General features: G+C 39.4%; 1 protein-coding gene across 1 annotated transcript in view; it reads right to left on the bottom strand.

The window, feature by feature from the left end:
• Positions 1–246, bottom strand: part of LOC104469274 (connector enhancer of kinase suppressor of ras 2-like) — a gene marked incomplete at its 3' end in the record, with an annotated part of 71,481 nt that extends 71,235 nt beyond the window's left edge. The window contains exon 1 of the mRNA XM_010083724.1: positions 144–246. Within this exon, the coding sequence (XP_010082026.1) occupies positions 144–246 (103 nt within the window). The remainder of the gene's footprint in view (positions 1–143) is intronic.
• Positions 247–12,417: the final 12,171 nt, after the last annotated feature.

Raw genomic sequence — 12,417 nt, 5'->3', positions numbered from 1 at the left:
TTCCCTAAATAAAATATCCTTTTAAAGCCATTTATTTCTGTCATTCTATTTCTTAATTAAAGAGCAGCAATTCTTTTTGTAAACAAAACTGTGCACAGATAGGAAATAATAATACAAAAAGGCCGCCAGCATTCTTCACCCACACCTTTCATCCTGAGAGCCACGGCAGACAGCCCTGTTTGCCAGCAGCCAGCCAGCCACTGCTGCGTTCTGATCAACAGGAGGGGAATTGCAGGGAATGGGCATTCCTGGCTGATAATGCCATTTAAGTTAGAACAGGAGAAGATGTACCAAAAAACATCAGGTGCCTGGGGTCCATGGAGACACCCTGGAAGCTAACAGGGAAAGCACAGCTTTCTTAAGAGCACTATGTCTTTTACCATATTCCTGCAAGTCCAGCATCCACCCAACCTCAGTGTAGTAAGAAATTTTTCTAGCTGGCATGGTCTGCTCCTCTTCTAGCCCCAGATGCCCTCATATCAGAGGATGTCACACAACCCACATACGACAGCAATCCCAGCAAATAAATCAGTTTGATGCATTGTTCCTGGCCATGGGCACAATTAAGGTTGCCAAACATCTAGCAGTCCTGGATACTTCAAGAACAATGGCCTCTGACTAAAAATCAGGTTCATTATTATATTCTGGATGCATAAAGCCCCACAGTATATCAAACTGGTTTTGTGATGTCAATACACAAGTAATAGTCTCATATTCAACTACTCCTCTCCTCACCCAAAATAACCCCAAGATTTGAGTATATGTAAAGGTACAGATATTCCAACAATAAGAGTTGCTGAAAATAAGAGAGTTTAAGATAAAATCATATGATGGTTCTCCTCTTCCTTTTTGACCCACTCTTTAAAGGAAACACTATGTAACGCAGCCTTCCTTTTTATTTTGAAAGATTCCTAAATTCTTATGCTCCAGAAATAACACAGACCTCCAAGGATGCTAACTCCTCAAGAAGTACTCCCCCACCCTGCATGCTTTCCACCTGAGCTTATCAACCATAGAGTCTAGCAATGCTGTCCAGATCCCAAAATACATTAATTACCTGGCCAGTTTGATTGGGGCCTAGAAGACCATTTAAGATGTTAAGTTAATACACTGCACATCTTTGTGAGCTGGCTGGCATACCCCTGAGATGTTATGTACACAGATGGACTATTCTGTGCATTAACAGAAAAGGCGAAACTCTTTTCATTAAGTTTAAAGCAAGCTCTACCTCATCTGTGGGCCTAAACAAATAAAAAACAATAGCAAAAGTAAAGTAATCCCTCCAAAAGAAACTGCTCAGAAGAGTCAGTGCTTTTAACATTCAAATAACTTCTCCAGAAAATTTCTCTTGCAAGTAGAACATAATGGAGCTACTCTGTCATTGAGTTCTATCTTGTGTGGGCCAAGTCAGAGTTCATCAAATCATTAACAATTTTTAATGGCTCACTGATACGAAATCGGGCAGATTTCTATGCAATTAATTCATTTTATGACAATGGCACAGCAGAAACTGATCAAGAGATGTTTCATTTCATTTTTTTTACTCATATGATTTTCTGGGATGAGACTGCAAGGTGCAGTGCTACCCTCCATGGAAATCTGCCATGCTTGCAATCTCCTAACTAATAACACAACTGCACACTTCATGATCTCGCTGAGGTATTGTGTTATTTTGATATGTCTAACAGGTTATCTTTTGAAACAAGCAAATCCACAAACCACTCTGTAATTCAGTGTCAGAACAGGTTATGCATATCTGTGGTAATTCAAAGTCAAATGACCCTCTCCATGAAATATATCCACAGGTTCTGATTCCACAGTCTGCTCCTCTTCTGCAAGCAGTTCAGTCTTTCCTCCTGCCTCTAACAGACTAAAAAGTACTAAAACAGACTTTTTCTATGGTTAGATCTGAACTAAAATTTGTAATCAGCTGCTCAGATATACATGAGAAGATAAAGTTCTAAAAAATTGTGGCAACTAGGTACAATATTCTTCTCCAAATTGCTGGCAAAAGATTTTTTCCTTCAGACTGGAAAACTACAGTGAAAATAACAGAGCTTGTGTTCTTACTGGCCTTCCTTTCAGTTTGGAGTTAAGGGAAAGATGATGAACATTGCAGGTTTAACTATCATACCTGAAACTTTGACATGAGAGTATATTTTTATGCTCCACTGGTAAATCAGAATGAGGATGCAAACTGACAACTTTCCTTGACAAGTCCTTGTTCTGTAAACCCAGCATTTAGTGAAAAGCAATAACATACAGACATGAAATACTAGGGCCTGAGCAGTGAGACCCTGAACCAAAGCTGACCTCTAGGTGAACCTCACAACTTAGCAATATACCTAATATGTATAATATTGATTGCATATGCAATATATAACCTTATGAATATATGCCAATTTATAAAAGCTGTTGTTGTAACGCTTATACAGCATTGCTGTAACGCTTGCTGTAAAATAATAGTTGTGTAATGGCAGCCCCACTTGCCAAATCAAACCTTCAAACAGACCTGTAAGTGACAGAATGTAGCAGGGCTGTGATGGGCTTTGTTTAGAGACGCATAATCAAAGATAACCAGACACCTTTACTTCTTCTTAACTTTTTCTCGGGTTCTGGAGAAGCGCAGGAAAAAGTTAACAAGGAAAAAAAAAACACACCAGATGTTTTTCGCACCTTAAGATAGAAAGTTGTTTATTTAACTGCATAAAAGCGGGGACCGTTTGCAGGGAAATTTGGAAGCCTCCTCTACACAGTGGACGCACTGTATAGAGATTTCCCAATTGCCAGGATGAGTTCTCCAAATCCTTCGCTGTAAACGGGCTCCCCAGCGACTGCAGATCTGGATGATGGTAATATAGGGCAATTGGTGATGTATCTTTCTTCATCACTATCGCTAACTCTATGTAGTAATGATTAGGTGCATTACCTTATTTTGTGCTTGCCATAGTAGTTCGCTTATTATTTTGCTGCTTTACCTTATCTTGCTTTATTATTTTCCTCATTATTTTATCACTTTAAACATAAGTAAAAATAAGTTTACTTTTTTTATTTGGTGCCTGTGTCCTTTGTGCTATCCCTGTTGACTGGCAAAACAAGATAACACATGAAGTAATTTTGCACAGGAGGGGAAGACACACAGCTTTCTTAAAAAACAAACAACAGGTTTGGAGCTTTTCTTTTTCTTTAAATATAAGGCAAACAAATTAATCTTTTAATTTGAACAGAAAGAGCATGCCCTATGTGAACTTCATCAGTTTTATGCCTCAACAAAGGCAAATTCAGGCAATGGACTGTAGCACAGAATTTAAGAAGTCATTAAAAAAATTTTTAATGAGAGTTAATTTAAGCTGGGAATTTATGTAGCACTATCCAACGTCTTTTCAGATTGTAAACTACTATTTGCAACATTTTTACCTAAACTAATGTGATGGAAGTGACCACTAAAACATTAAATGTTCAGAAAAAAAAAAAAAACACAGCTGCTTTCTCCCTGCTTACAATTAAATATGCATGAAATTTAAGCCAACTATTCTTAAGGACTGACCACCTTTGAAACTGCATGTGCGCCTACATATGTTTCAAACTTAAATGTTCAGCTGAGTTCCTGGTAAATCAAAACATTGTGCGGTGTCTTATGCATCTACACCTAGACTTTATTAATCTGCAGCTGGTAGGGTACTACCCTATTCACTATAATTATACAGAAATACAAACTTTGCTTATGTCAAAGAGCAAGACAATCAAACAGAAAACTTCTTCCTCTCTTCCATCTCAACCAGAGAGCTGCTCCTGGGCATAGACAATGCAGGCAGCCCCAAGCAGGCAATTCTCCCTGCCACAGCAGCTCCATTTGTGGTATGCACTCATGTTTCCTCCCTAGGAGAACCAGAGCAAGAGAAGGGAGACTAGGAAAGGCCAAGTTTCCCCACAATCTGTACGTGGAAGATGGGCATTTGGAAACTTTCCATGTGCCTCAGTCTGAATGTCACCACAGAAACCAGGAGCAAGCCAAACCAGCCACTTCCCCACCTGAGAGGCAAAGATAATTCTCCTCTGCCCCTGCAAGGGATGCACACGTAAGTGACGCTTGCTGCTTCAGGTTCTTCAGCACCTACTGGGCTTCATATGTGACAAACAGATGTCACAGTTATCAGTGCCAAAAGATGGAGCAAAGAACAGAATGTCTTAAGTATCGTAGATGGCAAATGCCTATTGTGGACAGGACGGATGCAAAAAAGTAACGCCCTGTCCCAGAGAATCACTGCAGGTAGAATGGCAAAAGAAACACCAGAAGCCGCTTTCATTCTCAATTGGGAAAAATTACAATATAAATAAAACTGGGGGGCAAAAAAAATGCAGGCCATGGACTTATTAATGTGTACAGGATTAACGAAAAAAATAATTGCCAAATGCCTGGATTACAGAAATATGTGCAAAAGAGCAGGGCAATCACTCTGTGCACTGGTTTTCTGCAATTTCAGGCAAAAGCCCCCTAACTGTAAAACATATTTGTCCTTCACTCTATAGAATTATTCTCTCTCTCTTCACTCCCTCTCCCCCACCCCGTATATAGCTATATATGAGTCAAAGAAAAGTTCTAAAGCATTAAAAATAAACATCAAAAATGACTGAGAACATCCAAATAATTATTTCTTCAAACATAACGTGCTTATTCATTGAATACTACATATGATTACATGTTTTCCATATGCAGTTCATGATAGAAGTGTTTTTTTTCTAGGAATTTTTAACTGTTCATAGTCAAAACATCAGCTGAAAGGTACTGCTAACTAAAAGCTACATTTTTAGACAATGAAAGAGAAACACAATACATTAAAAACAAACTTTATATCCACTGGATATCTACTACTACATCCAGAGAAGCACGCTAAATTTGTAGAATGAAGAACTCAAAAGGCAGAAGATGCGAACATGAGAAGCAGCAATGTAATCCGAATTCAGCATCTCCTGAAGGTAAGATACATGCCCAGATCCTGGCTACTAGACCAGAGGTAGTGTGTAGAACAGTGAGGTAAGTAACGAGGGTATCATACTGGGCTCCCGAAGAGATGCACAAAACAAGTAATAAAAGTATTTTTTAGACCCTACATATTGGTCTGTTCTTTTTAAGGTCCCTACCAGGAGAAAGGCCTGCGGTCAGCCAAAGGAAAACTCACCAGTGAATGAGGAGGTGGCATCATGCCAGGTGAGAACTTGGGGTGTATTCGCAACAGCACTGGGTTGAGACAGAAGCTTGACGTAAAATAAGTACTGTCCCGGGTCACTACAAATTCTGTAATTAAAAATCAAATCCTGTTCTAATAATCTAACTCAGAAGTGTCTGCTGTTCCCATGCCTACAGATACACTCTCTTTTCATGGACTCTGTGAGACCTGAATATATTAATTCGTTATGGTTTTGACCATGTTGGCAATAAATGGCAATTTTGTTCATCAGAAAATTGCAGAAACACCAAGACCAAGGGGATCATACATGGCTCAGCAGCAGCTCTGCTTTACAAAGAATTTCCCACTGACCAACTTTTAAAACAGTTTACACAGACTGAACTGGGTGTAGTTTCTAACAGGACGTACTTTCAATAAAATCGGTCCTTGCTGTTAGACTCCTTATTTATAATCAGGGCTTATTATAGCATGTTAGATTTGTTAATTACAAGAAGAATATCCAAAGTGTTCTGTTTAGTTGTTGATAAATGTAATAATTCATATTTCTCTGGGTGCTTTTTGTTTCCATTATGCTCATCTGTATAGCAAAGCCTAATTGTTACACAAGCAGATACAAGTTTTGCAAAGTATTTGAAATCTTAAAACATTGAAACTCTGCAACAACCAGTGCCAAGTTCTATTTCTATGAAATTCCAGGATTAGTATCCCTGATTATCAATATTGTTCTCAATGTAAGATGTTATAACTATTGTTATATTTAGGACTCTTATTATTGGATTATAATGACCACATTGTTCAACTACAGCTGTGGCCTTTGCACACAAGAAATGCTTAAGTGTGCTGAAAAGTTAGTGTGGCTGATCATGGCAGCAGAAATCTCTTTGCTAGTGAAAGGGAGAGGAGTTTACCAAACAACACACAGCACCATTAAATATCAGGAATCCCTCAAATTAAGCTAATCAAAGAAATGCACCCATTTATTTCTGATAAACACTACTACACCCCACTGCAGGGCAGCCACAATTCAGATGGGATGAGAAAGTGTGCATTCACTCTCATCATCCATGCATAAAATGACAGATTTTGAGCTTAGGGTTAGAAGTTCAACACTTTGTGAGCCATCTAGATATAAACTGTAAGTATCTGAAATGCAAATATTTTTTTCTTTTTTTTTCCTTTTTTTTTTTTTTTCCCCCCCAAAGGAATCCTACTTGTATTCTGAACAGACTGAATAGGCTAATGGGGGGAGGAGGGCAGTGTTTGCTTAAATATTGTATTCTACCAAAACAAGAAGTTCTCCAATAAGTTGTCCAAGCATTATCAAGATTGTAAGACTATAAACACTGAATGAAATACTCCCCTAAAATTTCAGAGAGGAAATGCCATTATTGTCTCAATTTTTTTTCCTATTTACATCTATGTCCTCATGATTTCTGAAGCAGCTTTGAGGACATGGAATGTACCAGCAAAGCTTTGCAAAAAGCAAGAGGAGAACATGGCATTGTCACTTTACATGTAACAAAATATTTTTATGATACATGAGAATACAGACAGTCTAGTCTTATTCAGGGCCCTGTGATGCTAGAGTCTGTACAAAGTAATATACAAGCAGACATGGCTCTTGACACAAGAGTCTTGATAAACTTCTCTTTCTTGATGAGATTTGAGCTGGCTAGCTAATAAAGGCAGATCCCTCAACAGCTACTTTTATTTCTACTCTGTTTCACTTTGCAGTTTTCACACTCTCATAATCTATGTACCTCTTGGAGTAAGTCCAGAGGAGAGCCACGAAGATGGTCAGAGGGCTGGAGCATCTCCCATACGAGGACAGGCTGAGAGAGTTGGGGTTGTTCAGCCTGGAGAAGGGAAGGCTCCAGGGAGACCTTATAGCAGCCCTCCAGTACTTAAAGGGGGTCGGGTCTACAGGAGAGATGGGGAGGGATTCTATCAGGGAATGTAGTGATAGCACAAGGGGTAACAGCTTTAAGCTGAAAGAGGGGAGATTCAGATTAGATATTAGGAAGAAATTTTTGACTGTGAGGGTGGTGAGACACTGGAACAGGTTGCCCAGGGAAGCTGTGGATGCCCCATCCCTGGAGGTGTTCAAGGCCAGGCTGGATGAGGCTTTGAGCAACCTGGGCTAGTGGAGGGTGTCCCTGCTCATGGCAGGGGAGTTGGAACTTGATGATCTTTAAGGTCCCTTCCAACCCAAACCGTTCGATGATTCTATGAATCACTCTCCTCATTTTTCACACGTGCTCCAGTTTGCAGAGTACCTCAGGAAAGGGAAGTCTTCTTGGATCCAACTGATGTTTAACTTCTTCCTCAAAGTGCTACATTTCTGCTCCAATTATCATGTGTAAACTAGAATACATTGCAGCTATCTTAGCATATAGGCATTTTTCAATCAACATTCTAAAATTAGGGTTCTAACTTTTTTTGACTTGTGTTTTGTTGGATAATTCTTTTAGATTTCAAATACTACCATTTTTTCCTCTAAAATTATTCCTTGTACAACACCTGTCTGCATCACTGCCACTGTAGGGATTTGATGGTTTCTAAGAACTTGCTACCATACATTAGATTATAAGGAGTAACTTTATTACTAATTGGTTCTGCCTAAAATACAAAGCAACTTATGAATAAGCACAACAAAATTTTTCTCAGCAGTGTCCTTCTGCCTTTAGAGTCTCTAGAGTTTTATCTTTGTACTCACACAAAGCATCTTTGCAAGATTAAAATACATCTTATTGCCAAGATACAAGATTAAAACTCATCTTATTGCCAAACATATGATATTCTGGTACCTGCAAACAAAAAAGGCCACACCACTGGTTTACACAGGGCGAGCAACTCTCCATCTAACAGTGTGTGGCTGTATTATTTCTCCAACGTGTCTCTCAAGCAAGCAGTGAGCACTAACAATACTAAAATAGGCTGGAGTACCACCAGGTTCAAGCACACCACCAACGTAACAGTGCCAGAGCCAGAAAGGGCTAGTGAGGCAAACCAGCCCTCCATCTGTCCCGGCCCTGGGGCTATGGCTGTGCATCTCCGACCATAACTGCACTAATGCGCAGCACCTGCCCTTAGAACAATTTTGCACTGTGTGGCAATGACAAAATACAAAATTCCCAAACATGACTGTAAGCATTGAAATGCAACCAATACATCCTCCAAGGATGGGTGGCTTCATCTGAATAGGTGTGGTATTGGCTCCTTTGACAGTTTAGAAGGGGCTACAAAGCTGAAACACCCCCTCAGGACTTAAGATATGAAAGTCTTCATTTTCCATAGCTTTTCACTGTCTCCCACGATCATTTGCAGCTGTGCTTCACACTAGCACATGACTATAGGAAGTGCAAAGCCATCAAGTGTCCAAGCCTGCAGCAGGCAGGCAGGAGGGAAAGTTTCTTCAAACTCAGAGTGAACCCCTCCCATTCATTCTTCCTTCCCGCAACGCCCATGCAATTCCCAGGCTTGAAGCTCTCTTCAGCAGAAGCTCACACAATTCAGCACAGTGTGAGATTTGAGACAGTTTTAGGGTTGTGGGCAGAGAAAGCTGTACATCCCCCTCCACATGACAAAGAAACATCTGTAACTTAAAATCACTGGTCAAATGCTTTGATATGCGTAGGAGTGTCTTGAAGATGAAAGGGAAAGCTGTACTCCCAATATTCATCACTTCATATACTATGTCTCAATAACCAGCCCACCCCTCTGCAAAATAAAAATTAATCATACATTAAAAGGAAAAAACAAGTATAATATGTAAGACAGTCAGAAGATGCTTATGTAAGCCAAGCACACCCCTGACATTAACCAAGTAAGTAAATAAGTACTGGTTGTTCTTGCAAATGCCTTCCCATGTTTGCATTTTTACAGTGCACTCTGGAGCAGCCACATTAAATACACAGTTGTTGTCACAAGAAGGACCCTCCTCTTCTCCTTCCCTCACAGGGGCTAATATATGCTATTACGCAAAACAGTCAAATAACCTCTGCTACAGCCTTTATTGTAGTTCTTCACCACGAAAACCAGCTTTGCTGCCAAGAATTTATTATGTCAGAAGGCATCCTTTTGGAGCAAGCTGGAACATCATGTCCCTGAAGAAATAACACAACAATTGTTAAAGCTTTCCTTTACCTCAATACTTTACACTGCCTCCCACCACTGGAGAAATCTGTTAAAGGTTCAGTTAAGGCTTTAAGATTTATTTGGCCATGCCATCACACAGGGTCTGCAGATTTCATGCAGCCCAGCAGCATGGTTAAAAGCAATGAAATTCATTTTGCTACACAAGCAATTCCTCAGCTTTGCTGTGCTTAACACTGAACGGTGCCCTGGAGCAATAGTGGACAAGATAGGAGCCGTGATTGGGAGTGTTTATACTGTGACTTCCATCCATGGTCCAAATTATTCTTCCTTCCTCTATATTTTATTTTCCTTCTAATACCAGCAAAATCACCCAGCGTTCACTGGCCCTATCTGCCTTCTCCCAGGAAGGATTTCAGAATTAAGCCAGAACCCTGATGACATCACCTGTAATTGAACAGCATATGTTGAAATAACTTTACAAATAGTCCTACAAGTACAGCTTTATTACATTCTGATATGCACAGATACAGTGTATGTTGAGAAGTCGAAAACATTTCAGTTTTAAGGTTCTTGGCTGAGACAATCTGCTTCAAACTATATTCAAAGTAGAGAGCCTTACATAAAAGTACACGCAAGGAGAACTTCATAAGCCTGCTCTTCCCCACTCTCCCTCTCACTCATTAAAAGAGAAGAACACATTCCATAGTGTAAAATCTGCAACGTGAACCATAAGCCTATAAAGTGGGAGTGCAACCCACACAACTGGATCATGGCAAAATAATTTGTTAGCTTTTTATTTTCTTTGGCAATATACTTTTAAAAATAATGCTGTCAGCTTTGCATAAGTTGTAAATACATAGAAATTTAAAAAAAAAAAAACGGTTGAAGTGACAATTTCAAGTTACACTTTAGCTAGTTTCTCATTTTGCATAATCACTTGCTCGTACAATTTATCCATATGAGCAAAAAGCAGTAACTAGGAATTAGACCCTTCAAAGTCTGAATTAATCTGCAGCGACATATTAGTCTCTTTCAAGTCTCATCAATGTTATATCCCCAGCAAAGAGAAATGAATGTTCACATGGAAAGTAATGTGTGCATGTGTCACACAAAATCAATAACAATTTGTTTGTAGCTATTAACTGCATAGCACTAAATTAATGGTATGAAGCCTGTCCCTGAAGCTCTTTCCCAAAGAGAAGGTGAGGTACTTCATTAAATATTAGCCTTACATGTTATATACATTTGTGCAAAATGCTGCAGTTTAGTGCTACTAATGTTTAATAATGCACACATATGCACATGTTTACTTAACCAATTCAGAGGCCTAATACTGGGAAACCCAAAGGAAAATTTGAAATCCCCACACTTTGCCGCTGTCGCAGGCAACGTCGAGAACCACCTACGGGGAGGTGGAAGATGTGCCCCGCACTCAACTTCCCAAGCAATTCATGTAGGAAGAGGGTAGAAACATCACAGAAAAACACACCATCAGCGAGGACTCTTAAATCCCTACTCGTACGGAGCCCCCCAGAAGGCAGTACAAGGTAAAGTGGTGCTCCTGTGTGTTTCGCTTAGCTGTACTTAGAAACAGCCTTGCCCTAAGCCACGGGAAAGGCATGGCAAGCTAAACCAGAGCAGAGATTTAACAGGGCTGCAGTTCCACAAGCTCTAGTATATTATTGCCATAGCTTATCAGATAAAAGGAAAAAAAACACATATAAAGTTTTTCCACTGAATTAATTCTGAGCTTGTGTTTCCTTTGTGTGATCTTCATCTTTTACCCTGCAATATCCCTGGCTGGTAGAACTAAATACTCGTATCAGTCAGTGTGGGATAAAGTGTCTTATTTATGGATATTCCTGCCCATTTCTACAAGACATCACCAGGAGGTAAATGCTGTTTAAACACTTCTTGTGTTAGCTATATATTTATATAGCCAACTGTACTATAATTCTTGGTCTTGCTCCATTTCTCCTGCCCATTTAAGCATTGTTTACTTCATATTGAAAAGTAATGGAGAGGGCACATCAGTATAAAAATACTAAGTAGTTCTGTTAACACCACATCCAGACCAAATCACAAGCTGGGAAAAAAACTAAAACAAATCTGACTTTTTTCCACTCTGTAGAGTTTAACAAGACTTGATACATGCACCAATTTTCTTACTGTATGAGAGATTCCTTATTCTACACTTATTCTTAAAAGTGTACCTAAAACATAAGGTTGTACCTAACCATTTGTACCATCGTTGTACCTTTTCAAGTCATCCTAAAAGCTGAAGGAATTAATAGCATTTTGGTCATGGTAATTCTGTCTGACCTTGCATGCCTTCCTCCTGTCACTAAAGACTCAAGGAAAAGACTGTCCTTGTTACCTGCCACAGACTTCTTTGGTCTCATTAAAAATAAACTTTCTGAACCTGAGTGAGACTTAAAGGGTGTGTTTCCTTTAAACACAGAGGACATATTTATTTCAAGTACCTGTTCTAAGGTATCAAGCACATCATTTCCACCATCATTTCCAAATGCCAGTCTGTTAAACATGTATTCATCAGCTGTATTCTGATTTTGCACTGCATCACGTGCATCCTAGTGCTTATGAATTATTTCAGCTTCCTGTTCAGAAACAGTAATACCTTAACACTCTTCAGTTCTTTCAGAATCTCTTCACTAACTTGAACTGTTTCAGAAACAACAGGGCTTTTAATAATGAAGCATGCATGAAGTTAAGCACTGGAGGGTAGGGAACAGCAATTCTAATGCCTAAAAAGATAAGGTGCAATTCCTCTTCTAGCGACAGGTTCTGCCCTGCTCAAGTCCCCTTCAGAGCTGGTTCTCTGCATAATGGCCAGTTTCACAACTGTAACAGGGGAAAAAAACAGAAAATGGAAAAAAAATCTGAAGCTTTAATATATAGCTTAATATAAAAATTCTGACAAGTTGGTATATTTTTGCAAAGAAAAATAACAGTATAGTAATGTAGGACATGCAGATTTCTAGGACAGTACTTTTTAACAAGGAAATTAACACCAAATTTTAAGGTGAAAATTCTGGGTAGAAGAAGGCTCTCTCAACTGGGGTGATTGCACACTTCCTGAGTGCCTCCATCAGCCGATCCTGCAGGCAGA

The sequence above is a fragment of the Pterocles gutturalis genome, unplaced genomic scaffold (genome assembly GCF_000699245.1).
Source record: "Pterocles gutturalis isolate BGI_N339 unplaced genomic scaffold, ASM69924v1 scaffold4820, whole genome shotgun sequence".
NCBI classification, from domain to species: Eukaryota; Metazoa; Chordata; class Aves; order Pterocliformes; family Pteroclidae; genus Pterocles; species Pterocles gutturalis.
This window is presented reverse-complemented; position numbering and strand designations above follow the sequence as displayed.